The sequence below is a fragment of the Thermobia domestica genome, chromosome 13 (genome assembly GCF_964235325.1).
Source record: "Thermobia domestica chromosome 13, izTheDome1.hap1.1, whole genome shotgun sequence".
Lineage (NCBI taxonomy): Eukaryota > Metazoa > Arthropoda > Insecta > Zygentoma > Lepismatidae > Thermobia > Thermobia domestica.
In genome coordinates this window covers 48987638-49011056 of record NC_137466.1, presented here as the reverse complement: position 1 = coordinate 49011056, position 23419 = coordinate 48987638, and the positions used below count along the sequence as shown (strand labels likewise).

Sequence of the window (23419 nt, the reverse complement as noted above, 5' to 3'; positions counted from 1 at the left end):
GTCCGCTTTAGAGAGGTTTCACTGTATACATATATATATATATATATATATATATATATATATATATATATATATATATATATATATATATATATATATATATATATATATATATATATATATATATATATATATATATATGTATAGAATCCGTCTACACCCTAGTATTATATGGTAAGGCAAAAAACGAGTAATTATATCAATTTTAGAGAATGATTTTAAGAAAAGAAATACTGTATTAGAGCCCAGCTCTCAGAGAGGCATGAAAATTAAATGATAAAATTAGGCAAACCAATGACAAAGTTAAAGGTATAAAAGTAAAAAGAATTATGAAGATAAAAACGTAATCCAGTAGGCTGAGTTGGAACAAAATATGAAATAGAAATACAGCAAAAACCTCTAAATAACGGACACGGGTGGGACATGATTATTTGTTCGTAAATGAGAGGTGTCCGTTACGGAGTGATTACAGAAACTGATTACTCACAGATCATGTGGTAACTGTGTGCAGTATACTATAAACATGTTATCATAGTTACACTCGGTCGAAAAATGTAAAGGATTTTTCAGGCTAGCCATCCTGAGTGAAGTCTTCTTGGGTTTTCGTCATTCACACCAGGCAAATGCCGGGATGGTCCCAGGTCGCTTCCTTCCTTCCCTTTCCTAGTTATCACCGAGGGACGTCATATGTTACGGGGTAACACGGCTATAGATGCCGAAAGCCCAGAAAATCTCAATTTGTTATCCTAACCTAACATTATCATACAAGGCTAATATTGAAATCAAAATACTGTGTTCAGTGTTCGAACTATTGGGAGAATGAGGGAAAATCCTCATGTAAAAAAAGAAAGTGTCCCTGGGATACGTTTGTATTGGTGTAATCCGTTTGAAGGGCAAAATATAATGCTTATGGTAAAAGTAACTCAACAAGAACATTCAGCGTTATTATGAAATACTGAGTACAGAGAACTAATCAATCTTGAGAGTTTTTTTTTATAAAAAAGTCTGGAACAGTTCTCTGCCGTATAAACCGTGCGGACACTAGTTTCTGATCAAAATTTGCTTGTAACTGTTAGATCAGTTGAAGGAATTAATTAAAGGTTAATTTACAAAGCGCAAAAAGTGTTTTCTATGCTAAATATGTATGAGCTTAAAATAGTTTCTCTCCGTTAAAGGAGTTTACTAAAATGCCAGGAATAAAAGAAGGCTGTCGATGTCCGTATCTGAGAGCATTAGTAAAAAAGGAGTGTTCTTTCTCATAATAACACGCTGGTACATAAAAATCTGTCTGTATTATGGAGGTGTTTGTTAAGAGAGGTGTCATTGTGTTATTATATTACGAGAAAAAGTTCAAGAGAAGATTTAACTAATAGGATGGCCTGATTAAACTGTAGATAATTCCGGAGACCAGTGGCATGTGTGTAGTTGGGTACACAAATTTGAAACTGAAGATGTTTGCATGTTTGCTGTATTACCACTGTTGCTTTTAACACTTATAACCATTGTAATATTACTCTTATTACTAACCAAAAGTATACTGTACTGTACCAGATTAAATTAAAATAAGTTATGATTATAGACGTTTATCTTGTTATTCACAGTTTTAGAACTACTTGCAGTGTCAAGAAGAGTTCCGTTATTCAAAACCGTTCTGTGGGAATCTTGACAGTTCATTTTCAAGTTTATCTGAACACAAATTATGGTCATCACAAGCTCTGCTTTCATTGTTTCTATCATCTGACTATAAAACTTTCATTATACCAAACACTCATTCGACATGTGTATTACTGACTGGTACAGCGAGCATGTACTGCATTATTTTGAACAGGTTTGGTGCGATTTTGGTTATTTTGAACAGGTTTGAACAGATTTTCTCAAAAAGCTACAGTCTATAATTTACAACAATTATTATGATTAGTTTCTCTACGAAGCGTTGGTGTTACAGATTTCAAAGCGGAAAACTAACTCTACAGTTCTTTTCCATCGAAAATAATTTTAAGTTTCATTTCCATCAATTCTTTAAATGAAAACAGTGCTGATGCCATGCGATAATACAGATTCAACAATAGAAAAAAAAATAAATCTAGTCTTTTTTTAGAACAAAAATATAATTCTTATAAGTAACTATAAAGTATAATTCGTATAAGGAATAAACAGCATATGTAGGAGAAGGGAGTATAAAGTGGCCAGGGCGGGTGAAGTATTTATCAGCACTTTTCTCGCTTGTACATGCCTGATACCTATCGCAAGTAGGCTCAATCAGTTGTGCTAGTTGCCATTGTAGTTCTAGACGACAAAAACGCCAGACGCAATTGTTGTTCTGCTTGTATGAAGAAAATGGTGTTTTCATCTATCGTTTATCGAATGATAAGTATTAATTTAACAATGATTTTCTCCCAACTATATAGAACTTGAAGACTATATAATATGTTTATTATCAAGTGTAATGCTTTTTAATAGTTTTTCTATTATTTAGCAGCGTTGAAGTTTTGTGTTTCAGAGCGAAAAAAGAAATGTATAGTATGGCGTGCAATCGGGTAAAGTGGTCAGAAGCAGAGTCGGGTAAAGTGGCCATCTCACTGTACCTGTGGCTACTTTGTCCGACGCTTCCAATTAATCCTAATATTAAGTAATAAATTAGGTTTAATATTTTAATGTTGAAATAGCGGTTCACCTATTATATACTTGCAATGCTAGGTACGCTAATATAGACTAAGGTCTACATTCTTGATGATCGAAATAATATAGAAGCTATTAAGCTATTTTGTTCTGTAAACTAATAAATGCGTTTGACTATTTTGAAAGGTAGGCTTTTGATAGCTTCTTTTTGAATTCTCTGTATTCAGTATTAGCTAACTTTCTTACGATTACAGGTAACCTACTATAATAATAGTTTCAGATTATATGGACTCTTAATAGATGACTATTGGATATAAAGATGCACTTTAACCCCCTAAATTAACAAGTCAATTGTAGTAAGATTTGAAGCTTTCCTGGCGGCGTATATTATAAAGTTCTTCTCGGGCAATCAGCCAGGTGAAAACTGGTGGATAGGCCAACGTTTCGAGAGCTGTCATCGTTCTCGTCATCAGGGCAATTATGTAGAGATCAGCGGATATAAGTAATATATACTCTGGGCTGGAGAAAATGCTGGTTCCTGATTGGCTGAAAATGCTGGTTCCTGATTGGCTGGTTCAATCTGAAAAACTGGAGCTGTGATTGGCTGGCTAAGTTCCGTAGTCCGTGCTATTGATTGGCTGAGGGTTATCTGAATGTTTGTGTGTCGTTTTCTTTGCTGTGGTACTGATGACCGGGTTCCACAGGGGGCTGAGTTGAAATCCAGTGTCTCTATTAACGTTGTTCGGTTCATGAACTATGGCGAGAGATTCGGCTACTATCCTGGTCCAGTAACTGGTGCTCTTGGTAATGATGGATGTATCCTTAAATCTTCTAGTCAGCTTCGATGTGGTTTCATTGTTCACCAAGGTTCCAGTACAAGATACGTTACTCCTACTTAGTGAACACTTCACACCGGAAATTGTGGAATTATTCAGAATCACCTTAACTTCAACATACTTTCTATATGATGGACAGTACTATGAACAAACGGATGGAGTCGCCATGGGATCACCACTTTCACCAGCAGTTGCGAATTTCTTTATGGAAGATTTTGAGCAAAAAGCATTAGAACTGACACCTTTCAAGCCGTCATGTTTTTATAGATTCGTAGATGATACGTTTGTCATCTGGCCTCACGGGGAGAAGACACTGCATTTGTTCCTCGAATTTCTTAATAAACAACATAGTAATATCAAGTTCACAATGGAGATTGAAAAGGACGGATGCTTGCCATTCCTGGACATTCTCATCCGCCGGAAGCCCGATGGTAGTCTCGGCCATAGCGTCTACAGGAAACCTACTCACACTGACCTCTATCTCAATGGCAATAGTTTTCATCATAAGTCACAGCGAAACACCGTCATCAGCACACTAGCACATAGAGCGAAAGACATCTCAGACGAAGAATCCCTCCCTCGGGAACTGGATCATCTCAAGAAGACGCTACTCCAGAATAATTACAAGAAGCATGATATCAGTTTGGCCCTGAAAAGGACCTTTTCTGAACAGAGGAAATCCAAAGAAGAAACTGAAGAACCATTGAGTATAGCAGTTTTACCATACACTGGACAACTTTCTGGAAAGATCTCCCGGATTCTGAAAAAACACAACATTAAGACCATACACAAGCCGCCACCAAAAATCAGGAACTTACTTCGCCCGATCAAAGATGACTTGGGCTTAAAGACACCAGGCGTGTATCGTATACCCTGTGAATGCGGAAAAGCTTATATAGGACAAACAGGACGCACCGTTGAACAACGTTGCAGAGAACATGAAAATTACATTAGATTATTCCATCCAGAAAAATCAGGTTTAGCTGAACACAGTTTATCAGAAGGCCATAAAGTTTTATTTAAGGATACATCCATCATTACCAAGAGCACCAGTTACTGGACCAGGATAGTAGCCGAATCTCTCGCCATAGTTCATGAACCGAACAACGTTAATAGAGACACTGGATTTCAACTCAGCCCCCTGTGGAACCCGGTCATCAGTACCACAGCAAAGAAAACGACACACAAACATTCAGATAACCCTCAGCCAATCAATAGCACGGACTACGGAACTTAGCCAGCCAATCACAGCTCCAGTTTTTCAGATTGAACCAGCCAATCAGGAACCAGCATTTTCAGCCAATCAGGAACCAGCATTTTCTCCAGCCCAGAGTATATATTACTTATATCCGCTGATCTCTACATAATTGCCCTGATGACGAGAACGATGACAGCTCTCGAAACGTTGGTCTATCCACCAGTTTTCACCTGGCTGATTGCCCGAGAAGAACTTTATAAGTCAATTGTAGTACATAAATTCTCACATCGTATCATGGCGCTGCGAATGATATCCCGCAAGCAACAGGCATTGTAGGGAAGTGTGTCCACTTTGCCCAACTAGGTCGGGTAAAGTGGACATTTTGTATGACTTGAAATTATTAATAATTACTTCGTAAGGCTTCTTCAAACCAGGTTCATTTAAATATATCTTAAAACTTAAAGACGGAAGTACATTTAAAAAGTTTTACTTACTTGCCAACATGTTTCTATATGATTGAAAAATATTAAAATTCCTTAGGGTGGCCGCTTTACCCACCCATCCCCTAATTCATTTTATTGGTAATTTAATTTTTAAGCTCGTAGATTAATTCGTTGGCTCGTACCCGTAGAATGTATTTATAAATCGGGCACTCCGGGTGGCGCTCAAAGATCTGACAACTCTATTAACTACCATGGAAGGAAAAGTTGGATTAATAGATGTGTGATAGAGATATGTGATATGTGTGTAGAGATATGTGATAAAGATAGAAATATGTTGGAGCAATCATTTTAAACATTTTTATGTCATAATTTGCTCGTTCTACTCTCCGTAAACCAGACAAATTGATGTAATGATCATATCAAACAACCTGACGCTAATAAAGGCGGTGACAAGAGCCAAACAGGAACATAAATGGTTCGGTTAGTGTACCAGTCGTGACCCATGACAAGTCGTGGTACACTATCAACACTACATGTTCCTTCTCTCTTGTTTCCTTCCCTTCTTGGTTCTTGTAGTTTTTGTCTCACTAGTTCAAAAGTAAAAAGCTGCTCTGACTAGTTGGTAAGGCGTGTTTACATTTTGGCCAATTGGTAACAACTAAAGATTACAGATTGCATGTCCTTAATATTGTATTCTTCTATAAATATCTGCTACAAATTCTACAAAACTTCGTTTCACGTTCATGGTAACAATTTCGAACATCAGCAAGCAGCACATCTTCACGGCAGAGGGCAACTAGAGCTGGTAGTGCGAAAGTATTGTGTGTTGACTTACAAAGATGATGGATCGTGTGTGGTTAAGTGGTTACATGACACCGAAAATCCCAGTCTTCTGGATAAGGTACATCTGTGCTCTTCCCGACATTGGTTATAGTTATAACCAGATAATTAAACAGTGCAAGACGAAAGCCTTTCATATATCAAAGAAGGACATCAACGGAGTGTTGTATCGCCGAAAAGCATGCATCCGTACCTGTTGCTGGAACCAGTCAAAGTGGATCTCGAACATATCGGAAGCTTAAGTGTCTCCCCACTGTTGTGTGGAAAGTGAGCTCCTTGGTGCGACGTGAAAACCCCGTAACACAAAGAACGATTGTAAGAGGCAGTGCAATGTTGCCCTACAACTGTAAATCGCTTCACAGACTAAGATTTACAATTCATACAGAAGCACAAGGCTCAAGTTCATAAGCTGAGTTCTTCACACCTCCAGGAGAGGAAAACCTACAGCTGAAAGCTCTACTAACGCCGTCTGGCTGGCGACCGTGGCAATTACCGTAAATGTATATTTTAATGTTTTATAAGTTCAAATTATGTCCTTCAGAAAGAAGAAGCTACGCAGTAAATTAGTATAATTCAATATAGCTCTGATTACAGTTATTTGGTTATATATATATATATATATATATATATATATATATATATATATATATATATATATTTATATATAGATAGATAGATAGATAGATAGAATAGATAAGACGTATCAGTAAGATAAGGATAGGCCAAAGCAGTAAGTACGAAAAGTTGAATGTTTCTATATCCAGAAATACTATTAATATTGCGTTTCAGGGTTAACTTCTCTATACAAAGAATCGAAACGTTAACCTATACAAGGATTAAGATAATCTTAAATAAATTCCTTAACATTAATTAAGAAAAAAAGAAACAAATAAGTAAAAAAAAATGACGCTGGAAATATTATAATAAATCTTTTTATAGTTTATTCAGTTTTGATGAAATATATTATTTACAACAGAACCAACTTAACGTACATAAAGCGCGACCAATACGCACACAATGTAGATATTCAATAACAACAAAATTGTTCAGTTTCATAGCATTGGGGTAAGCCATACATTTTTTTTTTACAACTCATATCTGGGAAAGATTTCCATGTATACAGTCACACAAATACACATACAGAAGGGTTTGAAACAAAGACATATACACATTACATTGCTAATGATTCAAAATATTTCTTGTCACATACTGTGATGTGTTCGATATATATTTATATATATATATTTACAGATTTATTCAGCGAAGTTTCAAGAAACAGCTACACACTTTGTATATGTAATACATTGTTTTGAGGTATGTGTAGTATAATTCTGGGTACATATTACAGAGATGTACGCCAACTTAACCAAACACTTTCAGTTGAAATGTTTGAATGCCCATTTTATCATCCAGGTACACACATTTTTACTCACCTCCTTATGGTAGAATAATATTTGATGGCATTTGAAAACATTTCCTCTTAACGAGATAACTTGATTTGATCGCTGCGCCTCGAAAAACTACTATGTACAGAACTGGCAGCTAACCACAAACAAGAAATGTCCTTTCTCTTCATTTATATTATTAATAAGTATCATTTTTTGTTTTCTTATTACAAGAAAACTATTAAGAATTCACATATAGAAATGTAAGAGAAGATGCAACACGAATTTATGCTCATGTTATGACATGTATCTCATTTTCAACCAAAATGTTAAATAGCGGTTTTTCGAGGTGTAGTGACGATATTCTAAAATAATCCATTAAACAAATTTAAATATAAGAAGTCGCATTAATAATTCTTTGTGATGTAGTTCATCATTGTCATTATTATTACTTAATATTAGGGATGAACAAAATTAATAAACATTAATTATTAGAGGTATTATAATATTCAACTTGGCTTTCTATAATGAATTCATGATCACAAGAAACAATTTTTTTGTAAGTAATGCATTGTTTTAGCACGCGATACCAAACTGACAAATGGGTGGAATAAAGTATAGAAGAATATTAAAAGCCTAATGTGAGTTGACGTAATTTTTCTGAAATTACTAAATAATGAAATACTGTATGGATAACTTAAACTACTGATACATGAATTAACGTGTGGATTACTTAGTTTGCTAGGTAATGAAATACCATATGAGTAACTTTATTACTAAATAATGAAAGTCGCTTTATATAATTAAAGCTATTAAAATTATTACTGTAAGTTTAAATAGGAGCACAAAAGTAACGAGTCTTTTTTAATACAAATATATAATTTTCATCCACTAAAAGAACTTTCGTGTTCCACTTAATAAGAGTTAAGAAGAATTGCGTTGCTTGTATGCAACATTATTTAAACAGAATTCAAGAAATTGCTCTCAATTTGGATATATTTTGATAAATACGATAATGATGCAGTAGATCATCAGTAATCCTTCTTATCGAAAAAGTCAAAATGAAGTAGAGCAGGAGTTCTCAAATACTTCGACCTTTGCGTCCCCTTGTGTGAATGCGATTGTCCTGAGCAACCCCCTCATCTTAATCCAATCCACAAATGCACAAAACTGAATGTTAAACTTGGACGAGCAGCATAAAAACCAGAAAAAGGCTTCAATTCTTAAGATCATCCTTGAAGACTATAAAGTGGAAGAATTGTGTTTCTATAATTTGTCTTACATTAGACATATTTTCCCTTACATCCCGTCAAGATATGTAGTTAAAAATTAAACTAAACATACGCTTGTGCTCCTCACTTTCCAGAAAAAGGAGAGCAACGAGTGTTTCTAGACCGACCTTTTAAAAGGAACTTAAACATGAATAATAATCAATCTATTATTGTTTGTAAAAATCTAAACTTTTGATAGTAGAAGAAATAGTAAGGGAAAAGAAATCAGGTCATGAAATTTCAAACGTCCGGTAAATAGTCTATCGTCCCTCAAGTGTCCCATTTTGTTGCAGTGGCCCCTTTGGAAAAGAGAACGCATTCTGCGCCCACGCTGATAACCATTTGAATAGAAAATCATGAACTACAATTTAATTCCTCTCCTATTTAAATGTTAATGATTCTTTTCATGTATATATCTAAATGCCAGTGGTAAGCAAATGTTAATTCCACTTAGAAATTTACTTTGTTTTGCTAAAAATATCTATTTGATAAAACTGTCCTACAGTTTTTTTTTAATTGTTTCTCTATATGAGGACGCAACATACGACAAAGCTAGTGGCAAGCTGGTGAAACAATCGTTGGATAGATTTTCAATTAAATATACATGATGTAAATGTCAAACTGTATCTTTCTTTTCAGATTTTAACTTTATAGTAAATTTGTTATTGGATAATATTTATAAGGATTTACGTTACGTAACTTTTGTAGTTTCCTAACTAAATGACCAATAGATTACAGAAAACGAACTTAGTAATCTAAAAAGTCTATGCAAGCCTTTGCAGTTATTGAAGGTATTATTTTAAAATTTAATTTGTAAAGATGATTACCTATTTTGTAAGTTTGTTAATCAAATTGTTGTTTAGTTCGTAAGTTTTAATAATAATATTGAGAAAATCAACTGAAAATGAATCGCTGAAATAGAATCAAAATAGTTTTGTTTTAATATAACTTGGTTTGAATTTTCTTCTTCAAAAAACCTTATGCTTTCAATAAAATCTACCGTGCTGATTGCATATGGGGATGAATTTTACACAGTTAGATTTATATTTTCTTATATATATATATCAATCTATTCTATTATTATGAACTGACCGATCGATCAGGACCAGACGTTTAAAAGCTTATTTATTATTTTGGTACTCAAATAACACTTCAGATAAGAGCAAAATAATAGTTTACATCTTGAGTACTAGTAATTATGAGTTCTTTTAAAATGCATTATAACATATATATTTTTATTTCGACACCCATCCATTCACCCATACACACTCACATTCACATAAAACACACAATAATAACAACAACAACAAAAAAGTAGCAAATCACAGTGTTGTTTCATTCAGCTTAGAATTTTGGCACCTAGCAATGATTTTAACGCTTTTCACATTGCATGTCACAGTTAAATATATTGCATTTGCTATTTCCGGTCAGGAAGTCTAAAATAGTTTCAAGTGGTAGAAAAAGCAGACGCACTATGTTGTTCAAAAATTTTGCTTGGGTATACTAGTGATGAATGTAAAACAAAAATGTGCAATCTTACATATTGACATATACCGTCTTACTTCGAACATTGCATGCATTGTTAGCACTTTGGAGACCTACTAATTATAAACGTTTATTCAAAATAATAAAGTAAAGCTATCATACGATAGCAACATTAAAATAATTCAAATACTCAAGTATGTTTAAATAGAGAGATTAATATTTTTGGAAACAGAAACTAGATTAACAAAACAACCTTATTTATATCCTGTATCTATAAAAAATTGCCTTCAATCTTATACAAGCTGAAAGTCATTATTATTTATTCATGAAGTGAGGATGAGGTTTAAAAGTTTGCGAGGAGAGAAATAAGAAATTAAGATTTTCAATTTCTCAAATCCAAAAATGAAATTAAATATTTGAGTTTTACGTCCCATGGTTATGCCGGTTAGGCTAAAGGAGACGGCGATGATGAAAAATGAATGAAATGATGGAATTAAGAAAGTGAGAGGAAACGGGAGAACCCCAAGGAAATCCACGCACACGGTGTTTGTCTACCACAAGGATCACATGGCGCGAGCTGGGATCGAACCAGGGATCCCATGCACCAGAGGTGAATGTTCTACCATTGAGCCACTGCGGACTTCTCAAATCAATAGTGAAATATATTGCTTCTTATTTCAAGTTGACTATTAACAACTATTGGATGCAAACCAATTATTACAACTAATTGTTATTCTTAATGACCTCAAATAGTAAAATGCAAATAAACTCTCTGTTTAAAGCTCATGATAGTTAAAGATGACTTAGCAACATTGAATGCCTAACAGTAATTTTCATTTTTCATTTTTTCTCAACAAAAAATTGAAAGTCCTTTACCAGAGTCTTTCAGAAACTTTATTCTTACTTTGTGAACAAGTACGACGATTTCCAGTCAAAATATTGAAGACAAAGCTTTTATAAACACAGGATATAAACAAAATAATTTTATTGTCTTTGCTTCTCAGAGCTCATTATAAAGACATAATTGATAACAATATTGAATCCAAGTTAAAAGAATAATGTTACTTCCAACTAATTGGCACTTACTTATAATTACGAATATACAACATGCCACTAACATAATATTAATAAATCAATACTGTTTTTAATCTTTTAAGGTTATATTACTTTTAAGAAGAAAAAAACAAACACGATTAGCTAATGTTTCAATAGTGTAAATTAAATATTATATAAAATAAGTTCTAGTAAGTATAATTACATATATTTTGCGTATGTACACTTATGTTCAAAATTATTATCTCATGTCTATAAATATGTTGTTGTAGGAATATAATTTGATAACGAATTCGCCAGGTATTTGTTACAATGTTAGCATGTGTGTACTCGGCAAAGACATGTATGTGGCAAATTTCATGTCAAAAGAGCAGTAAATAAGAATAATAAAACGAAAATAAAACTTTCTTGTCCATTTAGCAAGATTTCGTTTTACTCATTCTAATTTTCATATTTATAACTCTTTTCCAATGAAATTTACTACAAATATACATTTCTCAATTATAACATATTATCAGTATTAAAAGTACTCTGCAAAATCATTATAAAATTATATTCTTACAAGAAGACATTTATAGATATACGACAATCATTTTGGATATGAGTGTACTTATAAAATAATATGAATTTTGAAAATGAGCTTTAATTGATAATACACAATTGATATTCCTTTACTTCAAAACATTAAAGCATCTATTGGTAATAACTTACTCGAATTTAAAGTTTAATTTCTAATTCATTAATGTTATAGAATGGCGTTACCAAAGAAAGTTACTATTCACACTTTAATTTAATTGTGCTAATATATAACGTTATCGCAGTAATGAAATCACTCTGAGTTAAATAGGAAATGATACGCGTCTCGTAATGACTGATTTTTTGTCCTCTTTACACTGCCTGAGCTATGAAAAAAGATTTTCAAAACCTTAGACAAGGTCCAATTGAAATTTTGGGTGACCGGTATTTTTGATGCTTGTGCATTAGTGCCCTAATGTTACCAAATCATATTTTTCCGACATGATTACATTAGATTGGTTTATAAGAACAGTTTATTGAAACACTGAAAACTAAAAGTTAACTAAATTTTTCTGCAGTAGGGTACATAATCATATTAAAATATGGTTAAAGCTCTGAAATTTTCAAACTTTTTGCCACATTTTATAATATTCACTATAAAATATTTACTATTATTATTATTATTATTATTATTATTATTATTATTATTTAGTCTGTTATTTTCTTTGAAGCGTGCTCAACTTAATATGATCGAATTCTTATTTTATTTTGCACATTCGTCAGTAAAGGTAGCTTCGTCTCAAAACAGTTATATATATATATATATATATATATATTTCCTTTCTAATTTTTTAACAAAAATTTTATTTAGTATAGTTGGAACAAAGAGTAAGGAATTAATGAGAACATTTTTAATGACAGCATAAGAATGTATAATATGATATTATGTTTCATACTGATTTAGCTTGTTATTTTTGATATTCTATATAATTCTTAAATGTTTAATATCTAAATATATGATGTTTCTTTCCTATAAGAATTCATTTTGAATTTTACGTACGTATATATTTATCGTGATAAATTTGATAAGTGATAGCATCATAACGGTATAGTTAAATTTTAAAATATAACATAATGCAATCCATAGAAAAGTAAAGAGAATTTACTCAGGTATCTATGGATAAAGCATTACAGTATCTATGGAAGCATTACATTGCTAAAAAATTTTTTTTTGGATTGCACATTAAGTTTAATTGTTGAAGCTCGTTAGTTTTTATTTAGATTTAAATATATCGTCTCTGTGAATTTGTTTTACGGCATGTTTTATAGTAAAAGTAAACCATTTTGATTGCCTTTTGTACAGATAAATCTTTATAGAAACCTTCAACAAGTATATATAAATATAAGCGTATATTTTCAAGGGAACATTACAAATGTGATAAAGACTTTTCGTACTTGTTAAGAGTTATGTGAAGAAATGCGGCCTTAGACAACGTTCCAAGTATGTTCCACATATGTTAAGAAGTTCGTGATGGTAAATAAATATATTCATTTCTTAACCAATTTCTGGCAAACATCACGTTAACAAAACGCAATGTTTTTTTTTTTGTTTGTTTGTTTTCTAAAGAAAAGTATTTGAAGTACCGGTACTACGTAATTGAAATAATACACATTAATGCACATTAATGATATTTCGTGTAATTACTTGACATAAAGTTATTTCAATTGTAAAGTACATTAATGAAACTAAAACTTCCAATGTTACATTTAGATAACCTTAACTAGACGTGGGTTACGAATAAGGAATTATATTTGCAGAGAAAAAAGATTATTATTTTCTAGAAAATGAAAATATATATTGCAAACCTTTATACGCCTTCCATGTAAGAAAGAATAGCAAATTCTTGGTCTACAAACAATACCGTGAGCAACTGTGTAATATTATTTGTTTTAATTAATGTTATAGATACTTTTCTCGACAACTACACGAATAACAACTTTGATATATTATTTCTAATATTTGTTTTGTTACAAAAAAGATATCTTACAATTTGTAGGCTATTCGATCTACTGAATAAATTATTTAGGTCTACTTAATGGATATCTCTTGAAAATGTTTGTGAAAAGTTACTCTTCATTGTTGAATAAAATGATGATACAAATTTTACATATAATTTATGTCCACAAAGTAGGCCTATTTTGTAAGTACTATGAAATAATCTATATTTTTTATATTAATTTCACTTTATGAAAACAAAATTGTATAATAGTCACACTTGTTTAATCCAGATTCAATACAATTTAAATTCATTTCCTAACGTTGTAGGAACATGATTTTCTTGTCGAGAAAATGGTGGTACCTACCTTTCCTTTAAGAACTTCTAGGAAGATCCATAAAACATATTTAAATAAGCTTATAATAAAGAAGGAATACAATTCCACTTTTCACGTCTACGTAATCATAATGAACTTTCTAAGAAGAGGTGAGCATATAAATACGTATGCTTGATTATGACCATGTACAGTATAACTTTAAATTACTGCTTTTGTAAACTGTTATTACCTTCAAATATATTAATGAAGCATTGTTTAAATTACTGCTTTAGCCAATTATTGTTACATTGAAATACATTAATGAATCATTACGATAACTAATAAAATCTGTAATATGACACAAGTGTCGGATTTCATTCTTGCTAATGGGTAAAAAGTATTAAATTTTAAGGTAGTATAGATTAACAAGATTCTTTTCTCTAACAGTAAGTTTTATGCTTCCATTATGTGCTATACATGTATCTGATTTCGCGGATAAAAGTTATGCTCTTCAAGGCTTGTTGTTGATTCTGTTGGAAAGGACGAATGAAGCTTAGCAAACTACTTGAAATTCTTCATTGGAAATCGTCATATACTAAAAATACAAGACCTACTGTCAAACAAAAATATCATGCTAAAATATTAAAATGATAAAATATGGCATTGTTTTTCCGCAATTAGTAATGAAATGAAATTTTCCATCTTACATAATCATTCATATATTGTAAATATTAGCAAATAAATCTTCTTTATTACTTTTTACATTGTATTTTTAAGGTTTTATTTCTGAAGTATTCTATTAATGTCAGAACTTGATAATCACTTCAGTATATTAATTACTTAATAGTCGATTGCAAATTGTTTATTATAAATTGTTTATTAACACCTAAACAATAGAACAGTTTTATTGAAATCTTAATTTAAAGCTTGTAATTTTTAAGTTCAGAAAGATACAAATTCGTTTTGCAATCTATCGTCTTCTAATAATAATAATTTAAAATATAATAAAAAGAGAAATTTCAGATAATTTAAATTACAATGATCTTCACTAACACACAACTACCCGTTAAAACGAACAAAAAATATTATTACTAATGTTTTGTTGTATACTTATACATAAAAGATAAATGTAAAGATCGTTTGAGCAAGCTTTTAAATGAAGAGATCTGTCACTTTATTGTTGAGAAATATTTAGTTCAAACTTCAGTTTATTTTGAGACTGAAATTCGAAGCTTGAGATGTAAAATGAATATTGTTGCACACGCACAGATTTAAATGATAAATAGTGGAAGGATGATGTTTTAAAAAATTATGTTGTAAATTGATTTTCAACCAAAATATCTTTCATGGTAGCTACTGATTATACACTGAAAACAAATAAAAACTTATTCCTCAAAACTTAAAGAAGTATAAAACATTTTAACATTTTTTTTTAAAATTTAAAAGTGGAGAAACTTTGCGAGATAATCAAAAAAGTAGATTTACTTGAATTTTGATCAAAGATATCTTTGTAATTAACAATAATTGATTTAATTAAGTATATTTTAACTAGAAATAACATTTTGATTCAAAATATCTGAATAATTTATAATAATTGATTTAGTTGTTTTTTACTACGAAAGCTCCCAGCTTCATAATTAGATGCATTTATAATATGGATATTATTATATTAAAATTAAATCAACAGAGTATGAACTAAATATTTTCTCAATAAGTGTGGTTATAAAAGATATTTGTGCTGCAGTATGTAAAAAGTGTCTGAAAATGTATTGATAAAAAGATCAGATTTAAATATCAGAATGTTTACATCACATTTTGTGATATTCCCCTTTTAAACACTACATTGGGTAAGAAAATATATTTACATAGCTATGCGTCAAGATACAACATGGTTTAAACTTGGCACTACTAGAAACACACATATAAATATACCTTTGATTATCTATTGTCTAACAATAACTAACCTTCACTTTAAATTCCAAACCTAGTTCAAAACGTTTTTTTTTTTTTTCTTTTAAATATAATTTCATTTATGGTAAAGTTTCAAATCAACAAGATATACGAACAAAGCAATACTAAAGAATCATAGCAAATAACAGCAATATATTTACATACTTCCCAAAGTGATATGTACATGTAGAGTACTATGATCGATAACATAACACATTCGATAAATTATTAACAAATTAACCTGTATCAACATTTAAAATGTAAAGCTTGAATCTCTTAAATGCTACTAAATTGTACTCAATCTATTTCAACACTCACGAAACTTGAGGAAGAAAAGATTATATTTATTTTAGTTTTACAAGCAATTAATGGTTATGGTAATTCGCGGATATCAACATAATATTTTAGAAGACTTTACATCCTGGCTTCCATAGATATTAAATAATCTCAAGTACTTAGTTTTCTTAAGTAAAGAAGTAAAATTATTTCGATCGATAACATTCAATATTTACCAACAAATATATTTGACAGGTACAGATCCAAATACATTACAATACATGTGAGTAATGAAAGGAATTAGCTTTATGTTATACGCTCTATTATCCTCGTGTATTTTATGTATTACGGAATACATTTATTTAAGTCAAATTCCAGTTCCGACCTTTCTGTAATATATTTCTATATTAGTTAGAACACATTTTTATTTTAGACTTGCTGATTTGATAGGCTCGAAAATTTCCTTTTATATCTTTAGACCCCAACCTTTCAATCAAAGTTTTAACAACTCCATTGTAAATTTGTTAGTAAAAGGTGTAACCAAAATCAAAGAAAAATCTTTGATATAACAGAGAGGTCAATAAAAAACTTTTTGTTTAGAAATAGTACAAACTCTCTAAGTTTTAGAGAAAAATATATCTGAATATTTTATAGACAACTTTAAGTAACATAAAAACCAATAACTTAATTTTCTAACTTTAAGTTTCTATATCATTTGTTGTTATATTTCATTTTACAGAAATTAATAATCGTATTTGTGTAGAATATTCACATTAAATATTAAATAAGGTGAGGTTTTGTTAAGCGTGGAATGTTTTCATTAAAAATAAATTTGAATCAATTTATAATCAAATAACTATCAAGTACCACATATGAGCCACTGTTAAAGAATACATTAAACGAACAGAACGTGTAACAAGACCGAGTTCATGCAGTCTTGTTCAAAAAATATTGACTACCCACCTTGCTTTAAAAGACCATATTCTGGCAACTGTGCGTAGGATATTCTAATGCTTCGTCGTTAAATAAAGATCTCAATTAACTTTTTAAAAAAATCATATGAGGCGCCAAGTATAGCCTCAAATCACCTTTTTATTACCGAAATTGAGTTATGTAGCGCTTGTTATATGTTTGATCTAAAGGAATTCCATGGAGAAAGAATTTTGTTTAAAAGCTTAATATTTCATACTAAAATACTAATTCAAATATGGGACTTTGTACGCGTGTATATGGAACTTCACTCCACGTTTTGCGAGATTATTCGAAACCAAGTGAAATGGATGTGGCGGATTTTGATACCAGGCGCCTCATATTTGTTTGATTTAATTCAATAGGTAAGGGTATAATGTTTTTCAAAGAGAGGTAGGTAGTTAGGATGTTTTTAAAACAAAATTGTACATATAACTGTTAAATTTTGTTTATAAATTTGTTTTAATTCTTTCTTATTTTTGTTCTAGGATTGTGACATCAATCTGGAGAAAATTAGATTGTTTTGAAAAATGTTTCACATTATACGTTTTAAACATTCTAAATTTCCCGAACTAAAACGAAACTTCCTAACATTACAGTCATTGAAGAGCTATGGCTGACAGATGGTGTAACCTCAAGTGTAGGAAGTGTATCAGCTCTGAATATTATTATATTTCTGGCTTCCTAGATCTAAACTCGTTATCTTTTAATAATTTAAGTACGTAGTTCATGAATTACCTTGCAAAGCTATGTCGGAACCAAAAATATTCTGAAACAGAACTCAGAATTGCGTTTGTTTTGGTACAATGTAAGTGTTTTCAGGAAAATAATTAAAGCTATATTATACAACAAAACTATTACACAAGAAAACAAAATCAATAAATCTTGAGGTAAAGACATGTTTCAATATTGATATACATGTATGTTGCTCATTTCTGAAAATTGATTATAAATTAGCATAAAATCTGCAGAAAAATTATTACAGAATATGTAGATAAGAACATTTATAGATGAGATAGGTGAATGAGTATCATGATTAATATTTCTGTGTATTTCTGTAGTTTTATCTCTACAGTTACTACGAAAGATGTGCATACTCCATGCATCATCAATGAGTGTTTGTTTCAGATTCCATGTTGAGGTGTAGGTTCACGCCTCATATAACTTTGCTGCTGCACGGGACGCTACATTAAAAAAAAAAAAAAAAAAAAAAAAAAAAATTCAAACCAAATCCATATACCATAATTTGTCAATAATTTCCGAAGGAATGAACAAATTTGCGTTCTTCTTTTTCTGAAGTAAGGAACTTATATTCTCTCTACCTAGATATATGAAGGATAACAATAAACAAAGTCGTCTAATTGTTGCAAAGTTATTTTAAAAAACGGAATATAATTCATTGATGAAGGATAACAATAAACAAAGTCGTCTAATTGTTGCAAAGCTATTAAAAAAACGGAATATAATTCACAGATGAGTTGACTATGATTTGTAACATTATAATATTATGACTTATGATGCTGAAATATAGAGATATAGCTTTTACTTACACCACGGGTTTGTTATATGATATGAACCATGGACTTCTAGAGTTATGAAGTATCTATGAAAACCAGGATATGGATTGTTTTTGAAAATTTAAGCAAAGCAGATTAAGAGAACTACAAACACTGCAGTTTTATGGAATAAAGTAGCATCTTTATGTAATATAATCCGAGTACATTTGATGGTAATTATCATAAGATACAAACTGTAAAAGTATCCAATTTCTTAATTTAATTCCGTAAAATATATTTATATGTAGTCATACTCAGTACTATTAAGATTACAATGTGTAATTAGAAATATAAATGAATTGTAGACGAGTTTTGAATTTCAGACAAAAAGTTTGTATATATCTCAGCAGAAGAGGACCAGGACAATGTGTTACTTTTCTATTTTTAAGATATACCTTTCCAGTGCTTTTAAGATTACAGACAGACTTATGGTTAATGTTGGACCCCCTGACCACGTTACATACCAAAATAAACTAAAAAGCATTTATAATATTGATGTTACTATGATACTATAATATACTTGTGTAATTCTAGTATTCTATTAATAACAGAATACCTTAGAAGTTTTTCCACTTGTTTTTATGTGTAAAATGTCGAGGGAAAAACATTCCTTTAATAAAAATTTAAGAACTTTTGTATGTCAGCTTTAATTGTTTAAAATATATAATTTTGAAATAAGGAAAAAGTAGTAAATATGATATTCTGTAGAGTAGAAAATAATTAACATAAATTTTAAACTTACATTCATATATATATATATATATATATATATATATATATATATATATATATATATATATATAAAAATATATAGTTTCACATTTTACACATCTAATACAATTTTTACAGCTACATGGTAATTCAAAGAAACGGGAAATTTTGAAAGTCGTGTTGGCAACAGTGGGCGTTTGGTAACACTGAATAACGTACGCCAGCCTGTCAACGACAGCTTGTCATTTAGTTATCATGAATGCTTGGAGTGGCGCACAAATTCCTTTGTCGCTCAAACCGTTTCACAAAAACAGTGTGGAGGAGGCACGTAGAGAATTCTGCCTTCATTTTAATTTAGGACGCCACGATCGTGTTCCATCAGCAAATGCAATTAAAACATGGATATATAATTTCGAGCAAACTGGTTTGGCAATGAAAAAGAAACCTCCAGACCGTGTGCGAACCAAAAAATGTAACGAGAGACTGCAGGAATGTTTGCGTAGAGAAGGAGCTTACCTGCAAGATGTCATCTTAAAAAAATAAATTGTACTATATGTAGAGTAACTGCCTGGAGCTCCATGATTCTGAAAGGTCTGCTAGTCTATGAATATTATCAATAGTTACTAGAGGAGGAAGATTAAACGACAAATATCAGAAACTGAATCTATAAATTTAGAAGTCTAGTACTTTTGGATCCATATTTACATTTCTTCCTCTGGAGAAGTGGGAGGCATGAGGTCTCTACCAGTGAAATAGTTTTCCCAGTCTTACATTGAAAATATAGTTTTGCAATAACATTTTGGAAAAGATGTTTGTGGTATTTTTTATACTTTTCCAAAATACTAAGAATAAATTCATATAATATTAGGAGAATCGAAGCTGAATAACGAAAAAAAGTGAAAGTATTATTTTTTTAAGGCGTTTGTTAGAAAATACTTTTCCATTTTTCTTCCGGTGTATCTTTCTTTGTTTCTTTATATAATTATCTATTGAATTAATATGTCCAAAGAGAGACTACAGATTTCTACCAAAAAAAAAAAAAAAAAATCTCAAATTTCAAGTTTACAATACCTGAATTGAAATAATAATAGTAAAACAAACATGAATTTTTCATTTTGTAAATAGTTTATATAAAAGGTCTCTAAGTTATTTATAAGTAAAGATAGTGCAAATCTGAAATATTAAGAGGAAAGACTACTAAAAATGATACAAAAGCTAACCATTTTTCTTTTGCCTGTTTTTCGTAAGTGAAAAGAGATAATGAAATGTAACTCACCACAACAGTAGATAATGCTATACTACACCCGAAAATACGATTCGGAAGAATTTTCAGTGTTGCCATTCACAGAAATTACAGTGTGACGAGAATATGAATTACCCAAAAATCTAAGTTAAGGCATCGAGTAGAAAAATGAATTCAACGGTAATTGATAACTTATCATGTTGTCTTGGCTCCTTGTTAACTATTTTTTAAATAAATACAAACATTATTTGTATTATTTTTAGTAGTCTAACCCCTTAATTTCAATCTGTTTCTATTGTCATTATTTACCCATGGGAGCACAGTATTATTTAATTCAATCTGTTTAGAGTTCAAATTGAAAGAAAAAACATTGAAAAATGTTTATAGAGCAACAGCTCATTGTTCCCGAACTATTTTATCAATGAGATGTATTGAAACTAAGACAGTTTTATTTATATTGAACGAACTATATAAATATATTTTGAAAAGATCTTTTCATAATGGTTTCTCAATAACTTTGAAATGAAAAATCATATTATGTTAAAAAAAAAAAAAAAAGCAAATTATTGCACTCTACACGGAAATTCTTGATAATAGAACAAGTTGGGGGAAATATACACACGTTTGTTGTTGATTGTACGTAACAAATTGTAAAAGGTAGCAATTAGTTAAGAAAAAACCGATAATAAATTTAACCTACAAGTGTTATGGGTGCTATTTCTTTGGTAATGGACTTCTCTTGGAATATTATCAATTTTATCTTGGCAAAATCAAGGTATCTTTGTTACCTAGGGTTGGTAACATGCTCCACTGACAAGATTTTTACGCTTTTTATTATTATGTCAGTATACAGTCAATTAAAATGTATGAGTTCTCAAACTCAGGGGTAGATTGCAACCTTACCCTCTCCAAATGACTCCCCTACTTTGTTACTTTTATCTATTATATGTAGTCTGATTAACTCACGGAAATATTTCAAGATTTTAAAAGTAAAATTAAGTACAATAGTTCATGAGAATTAAAAAAAAATCATCATTTTTTAATGGTTAGCTAAAAATAACATCAATATTGAAGTAACAAAATCTTATATTTAAAATTTAATTTTAAAATGACTGTCAAATCCATCAACTTGAATTGTCTAATGGAAGTGTTTGCAGCTTTCTTAAATGCTTTCTTTAAATTTAAAGTTAATCGCATGGGCTACATAAATATATCTCCAAATGTGATTTTTATTTCTGGAAAAAGGCTATATAAAACATTTACCATATCATTCCATCAAGTTCCGGCACTTTACCTTAGACAAATGTTAACAATAAGTACCTATCATTACATCACATTTCTTACTTAAAATGTACGACGCGTATATCACATATTCACTCAATACACTAATACAAGGTGAAATATCGTCGAGTTTAATGTATTTTCTGCATTTCTAGTATTTCTTTTTAGATTATTTGCTGTACAAGCTTTTTAATACTGAATGAAACTGATGGCAATCCATGACTAGGTACCTTTTTTTTTTCTTTCTTTTACAACGTCACAAATGTTCATTCCAGTAGAGACACAATCTACCAGATTTTGGAATGCACAAAACTGCACTTTTGTTGAATGTTGGTCCCCACTTTTCTTTGAAACTTCCACTCGATTTAAAACTGCTATACTACGCTGTCTGCTGTAGTGTGGAGAACACGATCGGCTATGTCGTCTGATTTTCTCGGATTTTTGGCCTTTTCTCCTTTCAACCAGTAAGTTGTCATTGAACCTTTGCCCTACAAGAGAATCGTTAAGATTTAAAATAAATATATTTAGAATATAACATGGTTAGTGAAATATTACCAAAAAAATACAGAATATTTATTGTTTTAATAAAAAATTAACAGAAAGACTAATTTTTTTTTATTTTGCTGTGTGAATAATAAAAAGGTATGAAATACTTTAAACTCCAGTAAAAGAATACGAATGTAACATTCAAAGAGTGAAAAAATGGTTGACTGGACCGTGACTCGAACCCGAGATCTCCAGCATTCCGTGACGATGCGTTACTCACTACACCACACAGTCCATTTCCCAGAACAGCCAAACCCCCTCTCACTCCCGTAGTCGGTGCTCTCCACTCACACCACATGGCTTGTACCACAGCCTAGCTGCTGTGGTTGGACAATCCAGTGTCCATATATTGAGAACATCTTTTGAGGGTTGTGATTTTATATATTAATGAAATAATGAAATGAATATGAATAATATATGAAATCACAATCGTCAAAAGATGTTCTCAATATATGGACACTGGATTGTCCAAGCACAGCAGCTAGGCTGTGGTACAAGCTATGTGGTGTGAGTGGAGAGCACCGACTACGGGAGTGAGAGGGTGTTTGGCTGTTCTTGTAAACGGATTAGTAGTAGTTAACGAATCGGCATGTTATACAGGAGACCCCGGGCTCGAGTTCCGATCCAGTTGATCAATTTTTTTACTCTTTGCATGTTATTGAAATCTCACCTACAGAGGATTTGGTGTATAAAAAGTAAGTTTAAATTGGTTGTTTCCTTCTTTTATTAATAAGAATATGAATGTATTTTCATTGTAGGATGATAAAGTAAACAGATGTGACAGTATCACTAAAGTGGAGTATACTCACAATACAGAAAGTTTATACAGGGTGGACCATGTACTCTGAAACACCTTTATAACTTTTGAACTAATAGGATGAAAATGCTTAAATGAAATGGGGTGGCAAAAATGTAAAATATGTTCCTT

At 31.0% G+C, this 23419-nt stretch overlaps 2 protein-coding genes across 4 annotated transcripts in view; one reads left to right on the top strand and one right to left on the bottom strand.

Annotated features, from left to right (window-relative positions):
• Window positions 1-3429: 3429 nt before the first annotated feature.
• LOC145667594 (uncharacterized) lies at window positions 3430-17650 on the top strand. The gene is made up of 2 exons (XM_081735060.1): window positions 3430-4096; window positions 17643-17650. The coding sequence occupies exons 1-2, from the start codon at window positions 3430-3432 to the stop codon at window positions 17648-17650; spliced, it is 675 nt and encodes a 224-aa protein (XP_081591186.1).
• Window positions 17651-19559: 1909 nt separating this feature from the next.
• LOC145668129 (atrial natriuretic peptide receptor 1) overlaps window positions 19560-23419 on the bottom strand; it is a 2711550-nt gene continuing 2707690 nt past the window's right edge. For 2 of the 3 annotated variants that reach the window (XM_081735693.1, XM_081735692.1), the window contains exon 22: window positions 19560-22433. In XM_081735693.1, coding sequence (XP_081591819.1) covers window positions 22320-22433 — 114 coding nt within the window. In that variant the 3' untranslated portion in view covers window positions 19560-22319. The remainder of the gene's footprint in view (window positions 22434-23419) is intronic. The other variant, XM_081735691.1, reaches the window with a different exon arrangement.

Excerpts from the sequence above, each read along its gene's own strand:
- LOC145667594 (XM_081735060.1), top strand. The coding sequence starts at position 3,430 with ATGGATGTATCCTTAAATCTTCTAGTCAGCTTCGATGTGGTTTCATTG.